The following is an 18,832-nucleotide window of genomic DNA, read 5'->3' as shown; positions in this document are numbered from 1 at the left end:
AAGGGTGCCCTGTGCATCTGTATCAAGTCCCCAGAGGTCACAAGCGTGGATATTTGACTCCCTAGGAGTGAGACTGTAATGGACTTATAACCTGTGGAGCCAGACCTTTCTTTAACGCTGACACAGCGCTTTGGAGAAAGGTCTGTCTATGTGAGACTAGCAAACGGCTGACTACTTGCTCATCAAGAAAAAACAGAACAACGTTGACATTCTCTTGGTTCATCTTCATGCCCAAGTTAAACACTTGCCTTGTTGCCATGGTTTGGTTTGTGTACTAATGAGGGAAATATCTTGCTCTTGTTGGCAAGCTTAATGTTTGACATTTTTCACATCGCATTATTTATACTCTATGGTTCATTCTAGCAGCGTTATCTCATGTTTTTCTAGTAGCTAGCCAAGGTTTTTTACAAAGCACCATTGCTAGGGTTTATTGCTAGGGTTTGGGCTTTATCCAATCAAGACAAATCATAAACTAAAAGCTGCTAACATGTATAGTACCCAAGTACAAGATGGACAGGTTTGTGACCGTTTTTTTTTTTCCACAAAGCAACTCATGTCAAAGTAAAAGAACCCAAGAAGTTTATCTTCATGGGATCTTTTTCAGCGTCTTCCCTCTGAGAGGCTCGACAGATGTGCAGTTAATAATTAGGCTATACAGTTGGCCTTATCATAATGTGAAGTTGTGTACTGTATGTTTTCTTTTGTGTACTTGCGTCACATCTGTACTAATGTCAGTCAGATTCCACCAACCTAACCGTGTGGTAATAAAAGAAACATCAACTTTCTGGGATTCGAAATAAAGTTGACCCCATCTTTAAAGTGTAAAAACAAGATGCTGCTCGTTGAACTGGTCACACATCTCCCTCACCACTAATGGGGCCAGGATCCTTTATTTTAATTGTCAAAAACATGCAAAGCAAGGTACTTCAGGGACATCTAGTTTTCACCATAGATATTGCTGGTTTGACTTTTCACAACAAGGGTCCTAGATTAAAGAAATCAGCTCTTTTAGATACACAATTGAAAGCTGACTTTATATTATCCTCTCCACCTAGGTATTACATTGGTTTAGATTGAATATTTAACTTCTCTCATACTGGACATGCATCTACAGCAACCCAACCATCTTAATAGACTTTTAATGAATCAATATGTAGCTCAGTTTCCTGATAATGCACATTACTTGCTGCTTGGTTGTCATGCATCATCTGTTATCACAGGAACCACTTGACAAGTAGTGGGCGTAGTATAACTGTGGCAAACTGAGCCCCAACAATTTTATGGTCCATAGTCGAGTCACTTTGATCTTTGTCCCGATGTATCCTAGCAACCAGGTATTTTCAGCACAACTGATTTCAATGTACCTCTCATCTCTGAACTACCAGTGAGCATTTGCAATTGGCAGATGCAGAGGTAGGGGCGGGTGAGAGGACAGAGGGAGGTTCATGAAGCAGCGGAGAAGAGGAGAGCAGAGGAAAGGAAAAGAAAGGGCGAGGAAGTGTTCGTGGACTACATTATTGAAATGTCAGTTGCTTTGGATTGAGATTCTTACGACATTTGAACAAAGGTTAAAGGAAGGAAGGAGTGCATGCAGCTCCTGTGTCATATCTATCTATAGGAATCTAGACATCAGAATTGTTATTGAGCAGTTGTGTTTAAACCGAACACGAATGATGCAGAGAAGGCACTCAGCAAGTATCATGGGACACCATCAGGACAATACACATCCTCCCAAACAGGTTGAGTAGTGGTTTAACTGGAGTCTCTCCCCTTTATTCTGGGTGTATGTGCACATGTGTATGTGCTCTGTCTTACAGTGTGTGTGTGTGTGTGTGTGTGCGCACATGTGCAGGAAAAGGAGAGCCATTTAATCAGTGATGATGAGATCGTTTAAATAGGACAACTTGAAGCAATGTCTAAATTAAGCTTCTTGAGTTTTTAGGTCAATCACGCATGTGAGAGACTGGTGTTCGTGAGCAGGAGAGTGAAGCCACGGTTGAGAGATTCAGTGTCACTCTTGTTCTATTTGTTGAGCAGCATGTCTTATACGGATGGATGTGTTTATAGATATGTGTTATCTCAAACTAAGACAATGGGTCGCCTAGTTTCATTATCTTCAACTCAAACTTGAAGACCATCGATATCTATCGATTTTGCGTTAGCACCACCTCTGCACATTGTGAAGATGAGAGACAGGTAGATTCATTACAAATTGGCAGACGGTCGTGTCTGGCATTCAAACATCTTGACCAGGTTAGAAAACACACCTGAGCTAGCCTGTACGCCGTCCTGTACTTACCAAATCAATAGATATACGTGTTAATGATCAATAGCCTTGCAACTGTTTGCCATTCTGCAATCATCATCCATAACATGAACTTGGACTCTGGCATGTTTTGTTGGCTACTACTGCTTCAGCATTAATATGAAAGCAGCGAGAGGTGTGAAAGTTTTACTTTTTTTCTGCATAGTTGGTGTAGCAGTACAGAAACAATGGGCAGCGCCCCACTGTAGTGCTGTATTTACAGTTGTTGTAGATTAGTCTGTGGAGGAGCTCAGCTGGCCTGCTCGAGTGAGCTGTTCTCTTTTTCACTTGACTGGCCTGCCTGTGGACTCAGCTCCCCTCTCTCTCTCCATAGTCCCATCACTCTCTTCCTCTGTCTCTCTGTGTCGCTCTCTATCTCCCTGTCTCCGCTCTCACCATCTGCCTTTTTCCCTGATCTGCCTACATATCTCCTTTACTGTTTCTCAGTAGAGGGCTGGGGGATGGGGGGTAGAGTGAGAACTGAAATAGTGGGGAAAGGGGAAAAGACAGATATGAGAAAAAGGAAGACGGGATGTAGGACACTGGAGGATAATACTTGCAAGAGGGGAAGAGAGAAAGGGAGTGAGAGAGTACATCACCATGAACACAACATAAACAAAGGAAATAGTCGAATAGTGTGCGTGGTTCAGGCATGTGACTGTAATCAAAATTGAATATTAAATGCCTGAGTTGTCTTCAGTTTCGTAACCTGAGTGGACTCTGTGTGGACTTCCTTATTCAAGTTTTTTGTGCTAGGCTACCTTTTTAAATGATCAAATATAAAGGTAATTTAATAGAGAAACAAATATTAGAGGGGATATCCAGTGCTGAATAATTTATTTATTCAGCACTGCTCCTTTCTTACTTTTCTTGGCTAACAGACAATATAATGAAATCTACTTGGATGAAATAGTCCACCAATAACTGCTATAAAGCTGTTTATTTAGATGTCAGACATGTATTGACTCATTATTATGAGTCATTCTATAAACTTTTAAAGTTCACATTTTGTATATATCCCTTTCTCTGAATGGATACTTGTTTATCTTTTAACATTGATGATGTTATCGGCTTTGACTAGAGATCCAAATCAGTGGTTCTATTCTTGGGAGCTTGTTGTACAAAGATCCTGTTTTACTTATTTCATCATCATATACCAGTCTTTTAATATTGTTTTCTGTTACACTGCACTGCGTTTGTTGAAGGATTATGACCCATTTTTATGTGCACTGCATGTACTGTATTACCCTGAAAGCCTGACAGAGTCCCAAGGGCCAATTCTGGTACATGCATGCCTGTGTGTGTGTGTGTGTGTGTGCGTGTGGTTGTGTATACACTCATCTGTTCCCTGTGTTGATTTACCCATTGACCATTGCTCTGCCTGCTGTCTCCTGTGGGCCTTTATGCTCGGAGGAATCAATAACCTTCTTACTCGCCTTGCCTCTCCACGTTGTTTCTACCAGAACGGTGCTCTGTAACACTCCATCAGCTCAAATGCTTATGCATGTCGCACTGAATGAGCGTGCAAATGTACATATATACCGTAGGCTTGTTCTTTTTTTTTAAATGCTCAAATATCAGAAATCTAACAGATGAAAAGCTCCTAAAACACACACACACACACACACACTCACACACATATATCTCCCTCTATCTCACTCTCTCCCTGACATTAGCTGAACAGAGACCATTACTGCCAGGTAATAGGTAAATGTCACAATAGCAGGATGTCATAAAGCTCTGGAGTGGTCTAATGGGTTTTGTTCAGGTTGAGGTGACACATGCACACTCGCACATACAGACACGCGCTCTTCCTGGAAACTATCTTCCTAGGTGCTTGATGCATTTACTCATCACAGCACAGCTCTAAGCTGTGACATGTTTTAAAGAGCTCATGCGATCTGTTTATTGAAGAAACATTTGGAGTCATCTGTCACTTTGTTTAAAAACAGATGGGTGGTTCTGCTGTTACATGTGATGCGTTCCCATGTACTCCACCAGCTTTTTGTTTTGCTTAGAGTAAGTACAGAGACAGGTGATGGCGAGTAAGAAGTACAAAAGACACAGATACAAGCAGAGAGCCAAAAGCAGAGGTTGCTGCTCGTCACCAAGCCCAGTAGCCTCGGGAGGCAGGCAGATGGGAGGCTGAAGGCTTATGGATGGAGGGATCACGTGAGCTTATTTGCTTCATGTGTTGGCACAGTGGGGGAGAGAAGGATGCAGGAGGAGAGCAGGATTGGAAGATGAGAAAACTCGACGGCTAGTTTGAATGTCTTTATAAACCCATCCTAGCAATCAGCAATTTGCTCCTTGAGCTTTCCTGTTATTCCATTTCAAAACTTTTTCTTTTTACATTCAGAGCATTTTCTTTTTGGTTGCTTTCCTCTAGCTGTCAAGAGTAGACGCAGCTACATTAGCGGGGATATCTATATTTCTTCCTTAAACTTGAGGCATGAACACACATCCCTGGGTAATGAACCAACTGAAATGTGTCTGGAGCACAAATTTGCAATCTTGTTTATTACATATTTTTTAATTAGATAGTTCCTGGTTTAAAGGAACTTGTTTTTTGTTCTGTTTTTGTACTGTTGCTTGTCGTGTGTGTCTTCTGAGAAGTATATTTATTTATTTTCTTAATATGTCTCAGTGAAAATTATGCAAACAAGTTTCTGTATTGGTAAAAAAAACTTGATTCATCACTTGTATCGGCAATCAATATCCATCGCCAGTGTTTTGCTGAAGAAAGACGTTGCCAATCACGTTAGTAAAAACTTTAGCTTTCCATTCCAGTCCAGTCATTCCCAAGATTATTTTAAACACACACAAAGCTCTATGATTGTATCTTGAAGTGTCAACACCACAGGCATAAGTGGGAGAAACACAACTTTGAAAAAATATCTAAGAATGGCAAGTAAACAGACAAACTGTGTGATCAGCCACGAGTTTGACAGTATTGTTTCATAACACGGTTCATCCAGGGTTCAGTGGGGAGCCGCAGCTCAGCTGACTTACAAAGTTCACTCACCTCCAACTCTCTCTGCAGTCCTCGTTGCAGGTGTCTCTTCTATGTTGTTACCAAATAGTGCATTTTCCTTTATGTGTTTTCGCCGATTCCACAGAAGCTGCAGCAGAAATATGAAAATATTGGGTTTTTTTTGTAAATCAACTTCTCTTTTGGTACAGTCAAACAAGTTTTAGTTTATTTTGTTTGTGGGTTGAGTTAGGGTTAGGGTTACTTATCGACACAGCTCAAACCACTTAGTTTTTTGAGTTGTTGAAAATATGTGTTATAATACATCTTAAAAACACAATTTAACTCATTGCTGACAACTGTGATAAATAAACACGTCTATTCATTATTACTGATTTTAACTTTGTAGACTGTTAAAAAAATCCTCCTTACACGATCGAAAACATTCACGTTTTCTATGATTGCAATGTGTGAGTTACATCTAAAGTCTACAGAATCGACTACTTCTATTTCATGTGTTCTTTAGCTTATGACGCATTCATATGGATTAACTTTGCTGAATGCTAAATGTTGCATGCATGCACTTATATATACTGTACACATATATACATGTGTGTGTGTGTGTGTATACATGCGTTTCAAAGTGTCTGGACATTGATTATACGCTAAAAATGAGCTGATTAGCAAATTGTGACATTAATGCTGAAACCCATTACTGAAACCTAACATGATTGACCTTTGACATAGATGGGCCTTTGGGTTTATCAGTCAATATGATGAATCTGTGACAGCTCAACGTAGGCAGTGAGGGGTGGCGCTGGAATGGAGTGTATTATTCTTTATAGGAATATTGTAGGTCTATTGATGTTTTTATTGCTATGATGTGTTTAACACTGTTGTTACTAACCTCTACATGTTCAATGCATGAAGTCATCATACTACTAGCTTTATTTTCGATCACATTTTAAGACTTTCACATCACATGACATAAGACAGGATGTAAAAGTCTGTTCCTTCTGGGACCGTAAAATGTTTAATTTAGTATAAAGACAGATGCTCACACACACACACACACACACACACACACACACACACACACACACACACACACACACACACACACACACAAACACATATCCTCTTTTTCTCTCAGGTAAGATAAAGAAGCTGTGTGCGTCAGTGTAGTGTGACGTTTGTTCACTGCATCATCAATGCATTACACAAAGAATGATTATCTAATTTTCGATCTCTATCTCTTCCTCCTCTTCTCCAGTCTTCGAGCACAAGCGTGGTGGTGGACATCGCGGTGATGGGAGAGGCCCACGGTCTGATCTCAGACCTGCTGGCAGACCCTTCGCTGCCCCCTAACACCTGCAGCTCTCTGAAGGCCGTCAGCAGCCTCCTCAGCACCCAGATCAGCCTCCAGCCACTCCACCGGCTTCGCATCCCTGCAGACACACACACCTGCTCTGACTCTGAGGAGGGGCCAGAAAAAGCAGAGAGACTGGCCATTCCAAAGGTAGATGTTTGGCTTCCTTAAAAATGTTTTTTTGTTCATTCTTGTGTCTTTGGTTCAGTGTCCAATGGCAAACTCCAATTTTTTATTTTGATGTAAGGATTTCAATTGGAAGTTTACTCACCAGTTAATAGGAAGCGATGATTGGCCGTCTAGAATGACTAATTGCCCCAAGACTGATTGTAGGAATTATAATAATTGCGCTCAATCACAACTGTGGTCTGTTGTATAAAGCTGATTATTACAGATTGAAAAATAAACCTGAGGGTCAGGACCACAAGGTGATTCAAAAGATTAGAAAGAAACAAGAAATTATTTTAGCTTTTTTTTCTTATTGTGCAATAACAAATATCCTCTCACCTCCTCACACCTCTAAATTGCTCATATTATATTATCTGAGAAGTAGAAATCGTATTTTGGTTGAGCTGCTTACAATGCATCACAATCCAATATCACTTAATTTGAAAAGAGTACTCTGAAGCTTTAGTATTGCTCTATTATGACATTGTGAGACTCACATTTGACAAGAAAAAAATATAAAATTTAATGCAGCACCAGCAGAGATATCGTTTTTCTCCTTCCTTGTCAAAAGCTTGTGTATAATGCATCTCAACCACCGGCAGTTCTGTTGAAAATTGGTGGGTGTTATTGCAGCCAAAGCAGAAATGAGGAGCGTGTGCAAGAGGTCTGGCATGCTCATATCTTTTTAACTCGACACCCCCGGACCCTGTAGTGTCCAACCCCTTGATCAGATTTCATGCAGCTCCTCCTGCAACCATTTTTCCATATGTAGTAGTTGTTGGAGTTTCCCTTTAGACTAAAATAATGTGTACCATCATAAAATATTACAAACAAAAATATTTCTGAGTTAGTGACGCTAGAGGTATTATGATATGTGTGTTCATAGAAACAGGCCCAGTTATATCAAAAGCAAGTTGGGTTGTCTGCTGCAGAACATGTCAACACACACACACACACACTCTGATGAACCTCTTCCTGCAGCCATCACCTCCATTTTCTCCGTCACTGCTGGCGTAGCGTGTGCCTCTAATGAGGCGAACAATGACGCACAGGCTTCCAGAGGGCTTTTTAATGTTTTACAAGGCCAGTGCTTCAAAAATGTGTGTGTTCAGTTCAGGCGGCAAGGAAACTAAACACAGCGTGTGATGCAATGCAGGATAGCCCACCAGGAGGCTTTAACGCTGCCTTTGGTGCACTCAACTGCTCGACCCATGTCGTGAAACTCAATGAGATACCGTCTCCTTTTAGCTCATTGGAGATCCGTGAGTCTGCATAAAGCCACGGTTAAAGTTGAGGGTTCAGCTCACTTGTGATGTCCTCTTGTGAAGGTCCAAACAGAAAAAAAAAAGAAATGTTCATGACTGAGGTGCATTTGTTTATCTCGTTTTGACGTACCTTAACGTGGCAGCAAAATGTTGTTCTACCCCGTTTACACACATTACATTTCTTGTTAAATGAGGGGGAGCAATTTTGTTACGGTGTGTGTGGTCTGGAGGACCCAAACGCATGCTCACGCAGCAGTTTTCAAAATCAAAGTGAGGACTTTATTCTCCTAATATGCCTGGTCCTTAAATCAGCTGGTGGTATTCACTGGAATGAGCCCCAGCTGAGCCAAAGGAGAGGGGCTTGGCCGTGGGCGGAAACCGGGGGTGGAAACTGTAGGCTGACAAAAACAAAACATTAAGCACATGGCCCACAATAACAAAACAGACAGGAGGGGAGAAACAGGGGAGCACACACTAAGAGCGGACAGGCATCCTAACAAATTTAACTTCAGCATATGTCAAGTGTATTGCATCTCCTTTTTATCACACTTCTGGTGCACATATTTGTCTTCAAAATATCTCATATTACAGCAACACATTTCCCGAAGCATACCATAGTGATTTATATTTATTTAGCTGTTGTATGCAAATAAAGAGACTTTATGTAAAAATGTCCACCTTGACATACAGCAATCCATCACTGCCAACAGCAAGTCTTTGAATATTATTGTCAGCTACATTACAGATATTTCAGATCTGCACTTAAAGCTGTATTCCCTCACAGTTATACATTCACAAGCAGACATGACGTTCACAGTAATTGGTTACCACAAAATGTCCTTTCACTCTTTCTTCCTCGGTCTCTTCAAATAATAGATTACTTTGATGAGCTTTTCTCGACAACAGGAGGAAAGTGTACCACAGAGCACTAGGAAGTTGTGTGTGTTTGTGTGTGTGTGTGTGTGTGTGTGGGTGTTTATCTGCTTAAGAAGTGAACAGACAAAGAGGGATGGTTATGCTTTGCTTCAGTAGAAGTTAAATCCTCTGCTGCCATCTATAGTCCTGTGTGTGTGTGTGTGTGTGTGTGTGTGAGTGTGAGAGAGAGAGAGAGAGAGATTGACACCACAGAGGAAACTTACCATTCTGTCATCTACGTACTTTTAAAAAACAGGATTGGGCTGGAATAACAAATATGGCATCCCTCTAGTTTGATGTCTTTATGTTTCTGCAGCTAAATAAAGCTCTGTTTATTGGTTAAAACATGTTCCTGAGGCTGACATTTCGTTTGAAGTACAAAGTAGAACAATATTTGTAAGGTACTGTATCTTCCTCTAGTTTTTGCAAACTGTCTGTTACTTTTAGGGTATTTGACTTTTTTATGGTCATAGAGTACATGTTACCTGAGCTCTTTTTCAACCTTTCCTGTCATTCTTAAAACACTGTTGTTTAAAAGATGAAACAAGATCACAAACAATGATGGAGAATGACACCATTGCAGCATAAGGCCATATCTGTGTTGTTTCCTTTTGATTGCAGACATGTTTTTGTTTATCTTTATTACAGCGTCTAAGACGGAGTCTGCCCCCAGGATTTCTGAGGAGAATCTCGTCAACTTGGACCACGACCACCTCAGCTACAGGGCTGCCTACCTTAGAGCCGGGCCCTGTACGCCGAGACCGCTCAGCCAGCATCAAACACACCACAGACAGGTAATCCTCACTCACTCATACACTACAATCAGCAGGACGACTGTATTTTTAAACTGTAACAGTGATGGTTTTCTTACATCAAATCAGTGAATCATGGAACAACTCAGTGATGATGACCATCTCAAAGAGTCGCTCCATGTCTGCCTCCTGTGCTGCCTCTGTCATCACCTCCAACCACCTCTACAGCAAACCACTGGGAAGACCAGGTGTGTGTGTGTGTGTGTGTGGGTGTGTGTGTGTACTTAACACACTGAGAAGTGTTGAGTATATTACATGGGTGGAAGACATCCTTGTTTGCACTAGTTTTAAATTGGAAAAGAAAATGTCCAATGAAAATTCTTCTCAGCTTGACTATTCATTGCACATAATTCAAAAATAGATGAATATTAGTATCAAGAGCAAATCACAGAACGACTGAAACATTAGAGTCAGTATCGCTCTCTTTTTCAGCTGTCCCCCCCTCCATCGTATCACCTCTAGGCTCTCCGTGCCCATCTCCTCCAGCCCAGGGCACGCCCATCTTAAGCCCTACCATCAAAACATGTTCAGTGCAGCTTCCTGAGCTGTCCGGGCCCCTGACAGAGCAAACCCAAGGCTCTGTGGCCCACAAGAGCCACCACAGAGCCTTAACTCACAGTCAGAGCGCCCCAAGCTCCACCACCCCTTACTGGCGGCCTCCATCACTCTGCGGCAGGTAACATACATGCGATCACACACTGGATTAATTCTCCGGTTACACTTTGATGAGCAGTTATAAATATAGACAGTTTCAATTTGTGTTGGAGTATATGTGTGTAAATAAGGGAAATGAGTCCATCATCAGTCTGCGCTGAGGGGAACAGGACTGGTTTTGATTATCAAATGAGAGAGAATGATCCGGATGGACTGGCTTCTCCTGTGAATGGTTGGTGTTCCTCTGCTCTCTTTCCATCAGCTGTGGCAGGCCGTTCAACAATCGACTAAACCACAGGGTAGAATCCGTCGACAAAGGGGACAGAATACCCCATCCAGGTAAATGGGTAGCAAGCACAGCCTGTGATAGCAGCCTATGAGTGTGATATACAAGAAAACGCTTTTAGAATTGAATCTGGTTCATGAATATAGACTATTCTTCCATCTTTCTTTCTAAGTTGACATTTTGTTTCACTCATACTATTGTTCTCCACAACTGCCCTCATTGCATCTTTGTTTAATTATTACATGGCGACATTAAAGAGCACGTCTGACATGTGTAATGTCTTCACAGACGAGCGTGCCATCATTTCGTCGGACTATGACAGCACCTACGACAGCACCTATGAGACCAACCACAGTGACAGCAGTGACTTTGCACAGAATGAAGAAGAGGGTGAGGGAGGCAAGAAGCTGACTGAAGCAAAGGAAGGTTGTAGGGAGTATCTGGCAGAGGACATCGTTCTTCACCCACTCCTGCCATCACCAGAGGTAGGCAATCATGGAAGCTTAATTTAGTAACGGGAAAAGGGTCTTTTATGTGCTTTAATGTGCTTTCAATCCCTCCAAAGACGGGGAGATTATATCTTTTGATTAGGATTATTATTACAATTATATATCCAATGTCCTAAATGTCATAGAAATACTACTCAATTAACATCATATTTTTGAAAATGCTTTCGCATAATGCTAGAAGACCAAGCAGCGGTGCAGTCTAATAATGTATATCTACATATTGGTCCAAGCCGGTTGGACCAACAGATGAAACTGTGGTGACATAAAAGTTATTTTACTGTACTTGCAAGTGTGTTTCTGACCTCTCCTCTTACCTGGTAGGACAAACATATCTTGGCCGCAGAGCCTTTAGCATTGACAGCGCTGCAGCCTCTGATGAGTCAACTCAACAACTGGAACTTTCCCATTTTCCGTCTCGTGGAGAAGACTCATGGCAAGACAGGCTGCATCCTCAGTCAGGTAAACACCAATTAGTGAGGAAATGTTGAAACCCAGATGACATTTATGTCATGAAAATACATCAATACTGTTTCTATTAAAATGATCTCATAATGATGGACACTTTTTAATGTATGCAGTTAGCAGCTTAATGTGGTAGAGAGTCAGTGCAGGCAATGGGAAGACTGGATTTACATTTTAAGCTTGCAGCCACAACAATCCTCGAAAATGAAAGCAAAAATCAGACATGCAGTGTTGGCCAAGACGTCATCTGTTCCAAAAACAATCTTGTGTGAACAGATACTCAACCTTTCTATGAGAAAAGGTGTGCTGTGGAATGGGAAGGGACTTGACACAGCTTTACGTCTGAACCTCTACAAAGATGATATATGACTCGGTGTGTTTTCCTCATGTTCCATCCCAGGTTTCCTATAAGCTCTTTGAGGACACAGGTCTTTTTGAGACCTTCAGAATTCCTGTAAAAGAGTTCATGAACTACTTCCATGCTTTGGAGAACGGATACAGGGTCATTCCTTGTGAGTAGAAGATCTCCATTTGTATCAAATTCTTCAAGTAAAATATTGATATCCAGCATTACCTTTATCTGCCACGAGGGGGATGTAATGTAATGTAACTATAAATCATAGTAGTAAATCACCAGACCTACTTTCTGGCTTAGTAATATGTCATAATGTGATTGTTCACAGTTGGCAGGAATATCATGTACTATTTTATAATGTGGTATTCAATTTTATACTTAACAAAGTTTCAGGGGGACATTCCACTTTTGTAAAAATGTCTGGACTGCTCTTCCTCAGACAGATGTGATACCAAGTCAACAGCCTCAGTCCTCTACATTTACTGTCAAAAACATGTATTGCTGAGTTACATGCCACATAGCATAGGAGCATTGTCTCCATTGTCGATTTTGTGTTAACTCATATTTAAACATGGGTCAACATGAAACCTTCCCATAAAATAGATCTATATTAAACGTCAGAAGGCCATTATTTCAGCAATGGTATATTCCTTGTCTGGAAGGGGCTTCGGTTATTGTCGGTATTGATAGTGTTACACTTAAATCTTACACTAAAAAAATACCACATTGCAAAAAAAGAATGTTTAAAACTGCTTCAGCTGGAATTTGATAACAGTGACCTGACTGCCCTCTAGTGATGTAAATAAGCATTTTATTTGACTCTCCCCAGATCACAACCGGATCCATGCCACTGACGTGCTACATGCTGTTTGGTACCTCACCACTCAGCCTGTACCGGGCCTACCCATTCTGCTCACTGAGAATGGGATACACACTGGTGAGGATGTTTCATACATACAGGTTAAGAAAAATAGAAAAGTATGCAAACTTAGTTTTCCCTGTAATTGTTCCCATGTTAGTGTTCATTTACAAATCCAGTAGTACAGTCTGATAGCATTCCTCCTGGTCATTCTACCATCACATTTATAGACCGAATCTATTTTATTTTCTCACCTGTTGTGGCATGATATTGTTTTGTCACTTATGACTCATTTTATAGTCAACAACATCCTGTTGATAGATACTGTAGATGTATTAAGTCAATATGCTGAAAGTTTTTTCCTGAATAAGTCCAACAAAACAAGGTTGTACAGCAGCCAATGGGGTGGCAGTATTTTTGCAAAGAGCACCATCAGTGACTGGGGAGAGTGCTGTGTTTTGTTTTTGCCAGTAGACTCAGAGAATGGCAATAATCCTGGTGCCGCAGGCTTCCTTGTGTCCAAGATGAACTCTGTGCTGGAAGACGGCTATGGCTCCCTCGCCGGCCTTATCCCTGGTCTGGAACTCATGGCCCTGTATGTAGCTGCTGCCATGCACGATTATGACCACCCTGGAAGAACCAACGCCTTTCTAGTAGCTACTAGTGCACCACAGGTAACACTCTTTACAATAGGAGCTCAGTTTAGATGCTATGAAGAAGAGTATTTATATGTTGCAGTGTATGTACCAATCAAAAGACCAATAAGCTCAACCACTACGAGACAGCAATTCACAACCAATACAAAAACTTTCGATGGTGAAACACATAGCCGCTTACATCTTGAATGCCAAGACTGAATATTAATTTCATTTTTTCTCCTCTGACATTCCATTGTAGGCTCTTCTGTACAATGATCGTTCAGTCTTGGAAAACCACCATGCAGCATCAGCGTGGAACCTCTTCATGTCTCGACCCGAGTATAACTTCCTGGCTAACCTTGAACATGTGGAGTTCAAGCGCTTCCGCTTCTTAGTCATTGAAGCCATTCTGGCGACTGACCTCAAAAAGCACTTTGACTTCCTTGCAGAGTTTAATGCAAAGGTAAAAATCTGTATAATAAAATGTAGGACAAAAAAAGTGACCATCCATCGTCTATCTGCAATAATTGTCTGTTCTCAGCTCCTGTTAGTCAATTTGTTCTTTTCCTGTAATAAAAGAAAAGTATTTTAGTCCGGAACTCAAACTGAAAACCAATCAGTGGGGAATTCTCGACAATCCAGAGCTGTGTTTTTCTTTTTTACACAAACCTTCCTGTGCACATCTCCTCAGGTGGGTGATGAAGGGGTGTCTGGTATTGATTGGACCAACGAAAACGACCGAATGCTGGTGTGCCAGATGTGCATCAAGCTGGCTGATGTCAACGGGCCGCTGAAATGCAATGAGCTGCACCTGCAGTGGACAGAGGGGATTGTCAACGAGTTCTACGAACAAGTATGTTTATAAATCTCTCTCGAAATCACACTTTTAAGTTATTAGCATTCAGACAGACTAGTGTGGTGTCCGATTACCTGGCTCCTAGTATTGCTGCTTTCACAGCTGTCAAGGGGCAACTAATGAAGGCAACGATCACAAGCCAAGAACAAGGCCTTTTGGGGCGTATGCTGTTCGGGGCTTGGTCCCCTAAAGAAAAATAGTGTCTCTCGACCCACGTTTTGCCAAGATGACACACACACACAGATTCACCAGCTGAAAACAACACTAGCGTTATGGTTTTGTTAGACTTAACAGTAAAAAGTCAGCACATCTGCTCAATTGTATAACAGCCCCTCTGCGAAGATAGTAATGTACTTTTTTTGCTTGGGGAACCCTAAGCAAGTGTTTGATGTGTGCAACTGGATGTTCCCTTTGAACAGAAATAGAATAGTCAAAAGACTTACGGGATTGGACTATGAGGAATTTGTTAGAGACTTCTGCAGACTACTGTTTTTTGACTTGTAATTCTAACAATTGTAAACAACAATTTAAATATCACTAACAAAGCAGACAGTGAGGACTATTTTTTTTACAATTGTTTTAATGCATGTATCAGCTCTGCAATGGGTAAAACTCCTGTCTTGAAATGTTATCATAATAAAATATAATAAGTGTGTGTGTTCCATTTTCCAGCACATTCACAGTTTATCATGTGCTTCTCACACATTTGCCATGTTTTTACCCTTCCAGGGTGACGAAGAGGCCAACCTTGGCCTTCCCATCAGCCCATTCATGGACCGCTCTGCTCCGCAGCTTGCTAAACTACAGGAGTCATTCATCACTCACATCGTGGGACCTCTGTGCTCATCCTATGACTCTGCTGCTCTTATGCCGGGACGCTGGGTTGACCTACCTGAGGGAGAGACGGAGCCAGACAACGCGAAGGACGGACATGATACAGAAGAGGAGGATATGGCAGATGAGGACGCATCAACAAGTTCTGATACCTCCCGTATGACAACCTCTTTATATTTCTCACAGATCTGTCTCTGTCATTGTTTTAAATAGAAATTATCTTATTTACAATCGTAACACTTGACCACTTCATTCAACTGTGATATAGTTGGAAATAATGCCAACAGAGATTCCAACATATCAAATGATCCATTTGAATAAATAGTTTGACATTTTGGGGATACGACTCATGTCTTTCTGTGATAATATGATGCTGGAGCCAGGAGATGGTTAGCTTAGCTTAGTTTAGCATACAGACAGGAAACAGGGAGAAACAGCAAGCCTAAACCTGTTCAGGGGTAAACTTTTTTTATTAAAGAAATCAGCTTACCAGCGCTGCTAAAACTCAACAATAAGAATGAAACTATTTTTTTTCTTTAATCTGTAAGAAACAGAAATGTATTGTAGTCTTGTTAATGTGAGGTTGCCACGCAACAATCGGATGTATCAGACTAACGAGATACGACTTGTTGATTAGAGGCTCTTGGATGTTCTGTTGGCCAATTTTCTAAACTATGGACAGTAAATCAAGCTGTTTCACCTTGTTTGCACTCTTGATGATAAGCTGTTAACAGGATCCTGGCTGTAGCTTCATATTTAATGTGCAGACATCAGAGTGTAGAAATCCTTTCATCCAACTCTTGGCAAGAAAGCAACGTCATGGCCAATTTTCCCAGGATGTTGTCTAACTGTTGACTTTGTGTCTGACAGAGCAAAGAGAAACCAAAAAGCTGAGCAGGAGGAAAGTGTTTTGCCAGATAACACAGCATATTCTGGAAAACCATGAAATGTGGAAAAGAGTCATTGCAGCAGAGGCCATGGAAGAGGCTGAGAGAGGGGACCCGAACTGCATCGGCAGCCCCACCGATCCAATCACAGCCATTCATGAGGAAGAGGAGGAGCAAGCCAGCAAAGAGGAGGAGTCGATTGGCGGCCTTGATGAAAGGGAAGAGGTGCCGACTATAGAGGAAGAAGAAAATCTTCAATCAGAGACTTCAGGGGAAAAAGAGGAGGATCCAGAGTAATATTATGAACTTTGACCTCCTCTTATAACCAGGAATCTGAGCGTTATCTTAACAATTTTGTTTCTTTCCTAACTAAACTCTTGATATGGTAGCCAGCACATCACTTTGACACAACACTGTAGAAGATTTTTTTGGGTAATATGTGCCTAACAAAAACTGGGAGGACAGGGATGATGCATGCCCAGTTCATCTGATGAGAAGAGAGCGATGAGATGAGCAAAAGATGATGTGACAGCAGACTAGTAGAAGAAGAAGAAAAAAGAGAATGATTGGGACTGTACTTGTTTTTGCTGTAGTATTTGTTTTAGTCTGGATCTGCTGCCCTGCCCTTACCCAGGCTGCCCATCATGCACTACAGGCCATCCACGGTGATTCACAGATTCACTCCACCAGTGAGTAATACACTGTCACCCTACATCCCCCGCTTTTTGCTTCTGCTGTGTTATCAGCACACTGTAGAGCCACCCAGCGGGTTGAGGATGTGTAACAAGTCCTTTCTCCTTGAAGACAAAGGGATGAAAGCCAGGGAAAAAGTTGTGTCCACTGAGGCTCAGTCGTGTGGATTTCAGTAGGCGACGGAAAAAAAAGGGCCAGTTGTAGTCCATTGTGTATACAAACATAGACCCACACAAGCTTCACAGACACATATACACATGCAGCGACTGTAGAAACACATGTTGTACTCATAACAGATAGGAAGTTTAACAAAGAACCCTGTTGCTCTAAAAGCTTTACACTCGCTCAAGGAAAAACATACAAAACTGTTTTTTCTTCATGTAAAACAATGTTGGTCCCTGCTTTTCTCCCTGCCTTTTGTTACTCAGAGTCAGTCCAGCACTCCTACACGTTTCCAGGCCACATAACTCAGGAAGCCAGAAACCTGCAGAGAAAATGAAACAAAGGAAGACTTGCAGTTTCCTTCTCTTTTTACTTGCCACCGCTTCAGGATATTCTGTATCTTTCTGTTTGCGGCGCTATTAATTGACCTATTTTTTTTCATGTCTACTGAGACTTTCCAAATCTTCAAGAAACCACAAGAGAAACAAGATTATTGATCACATTATACTGTGTATGACAATTAATTATGCCTGCTCTCAATGTCAGCCTCCCATTGGTCCCTATCCCCCAACACAGCAAATCATGCTGTTAATCACATTCACATTACAATACTCAAAACAGCTAATAAGGTAATAAGGTTTTTCTAAGAAAATATCATTTGTGTCCACATTTTATGCCACTTCCCAACTTATGCTTTCTTACTTTGACAGTAATGTATTCAATAATGACAATAATTCTTTCTTCTTTCTTTGCAATATCATGTATAGCCTGGTATGTAGGTCAAGTTTCCACACCTCCAAAGAGGATTTACATCAATAAGACATAACGAAGAGCCTACTGGCATCCCGGGGGGTGCTGTGTACCCTCAGGAAACTATCTGCAAGACTCAATCAGATCTAAATCATTAATTTGTTATAATCTCAATTGCTGTTGTCTGTAATCAGGGTTTCATCTACCGACACTGAGGAAATCAAAGACAGCAAATAAAGAAGCCAGAATGAGAGAATTTGACTTGCCTATAAGGAGAGAAATGTACTTTGACACAAGCTGTATCTGAAGATGAAATATGCATTTTGCGTGGTTTATTTTTAAAGAATCCAAAGTGCAGTAGCGTAATAGAAAGTTCCACTGAAATCATAAGTTAGCAGACCCTTTCTTCTCCATTTGTAGTCCTTACTGATGACAAAGAGTATGAGTTAACAAGCTGTGTCTGTGCTCTCCTTTGATGTCCTCAGTTTCTGATTGGTGGTGATGGAGGAAAGTGTGTACCAGGAGAACAGCCTCAGTAATGAGACTAATGAAAGAGGAAGGAGGAGAGGGAGAAGCCTTTTAGCTTGACTTGTAGCTACTTATGAAGGGTCAGCGGGTCTCAGATCTTTTTCACATCTGAGTAAATTCCCCGAGATGTAACTCTTTGATGGTGAGCCAGTTCGGTTGGATTTAAAATATGGGGTATGGTGGGATTTTATCTGACATTCGATAAGCAACTCTGGGGATTCAGATCCAGAGATTTAACGATACGTTGTGTGTTCACTTTCTGTAGCAGGTACTTGTCAGGAGCATTTAAGCAGTATTGATTTGTACATTTTGTTTTAGCTCTTTAGCATGTTAGCAATTTGCAACATCGCAGTTGCAAATCCCTCAATGATTAGCTGAGGTGTACAGGAGTATTGGAAACCCTTAAGTCTCCAGTATTCAGACACAATATACTAAACAGACCATTTGAAGCCATGTAAGTTGCTGGTGGCGGGTGAGGTCCTGGGTTAGGGTCGATAACTGATCACTACCTGAGATGATGAGACGGAGAAAAACACATTGCCACGGAGGAAAAG

General features: G+C 41.3%; 1 protein-coding gene across 1 annotated transcript in view; it reads left to right on the top strand.

Moving 5' to 3' along the window:
• Positions 1-16,442, top strand: part of LOC117741541 (cGMP-inhibited 3',5'-cyclic phosphodiesterase A-like) — a 41,554-nt gene extending 25,112 nt beyond the window's left edge. The window contains exons 3-16 of the mRNA XM_034548630.1: positions 6,550-6,795; positions 9,642-9,787; positions 9,875-9,993; positions 10,238-10,481; positions 10,722-10,798; positions 11,034-11,230; positions 11,576-11,713; positions 12,117-12,228; positions 12,901-13,008; positions 13,405-13,604; positions 13,828-14,031; positions 14,260-14,421; positions 15,154-15,415; positions 16,129-16,442. Of these exons, the coding sequence (XP_034404521.1) occupies positions 6,550-6,795; positions 9,642-9,787; positions 9,875-9,993; positions 10,238-10,481; positions 10,722-10,798; positions 11,034-11,230; positions 11,576-11,713; positions 12,117-12,228; positions 12,901-13,008; positions 13,405-13,604; positions 13,828-14,031; positions 14,260-14,421; positions 15,154-15,415; positions 16,129-16,442 (2,529 nt within the window). The remainder of the gene's footprint in view (positions 1-6,549; positions 6,796-9,641; positions 9,788-9,874; positions 9,994-10,237; positions 10,482-10,721; positions 10,799-11,033; positions 11,231-11,575; positions 11,714-12,116; positions 12,229-12,900; positions 13,009-13,404; positions 13,605-13,827; positions 14,032-14,259; positions 14,422-15,153; positions 15,416-16,128) is intronic.
• The last annotated feature ends 2,390 nt before the right edge of the window (positions 16,443-18,832 follow it).

Source organism: Cyclopterus lumpus, chromosome 13, assembly GCF_009769545.1.
Source record: "Cyclopterus lumpus isolate fCycLum1 chromosome 13, fCycLum1.pri, whole genome shotgun sequence".
Classification (NCBI taxonomy): domain Eukaryota; kingdom Metazoa; phylum Chordata; class Actinopteri; order Perciformes; family Cyclopteridae; genus Cyclopterus; species Cyclopterus lumpus.
This window is presented reverse-complemented; position numbering and strand designations above follow the sequence as displayed.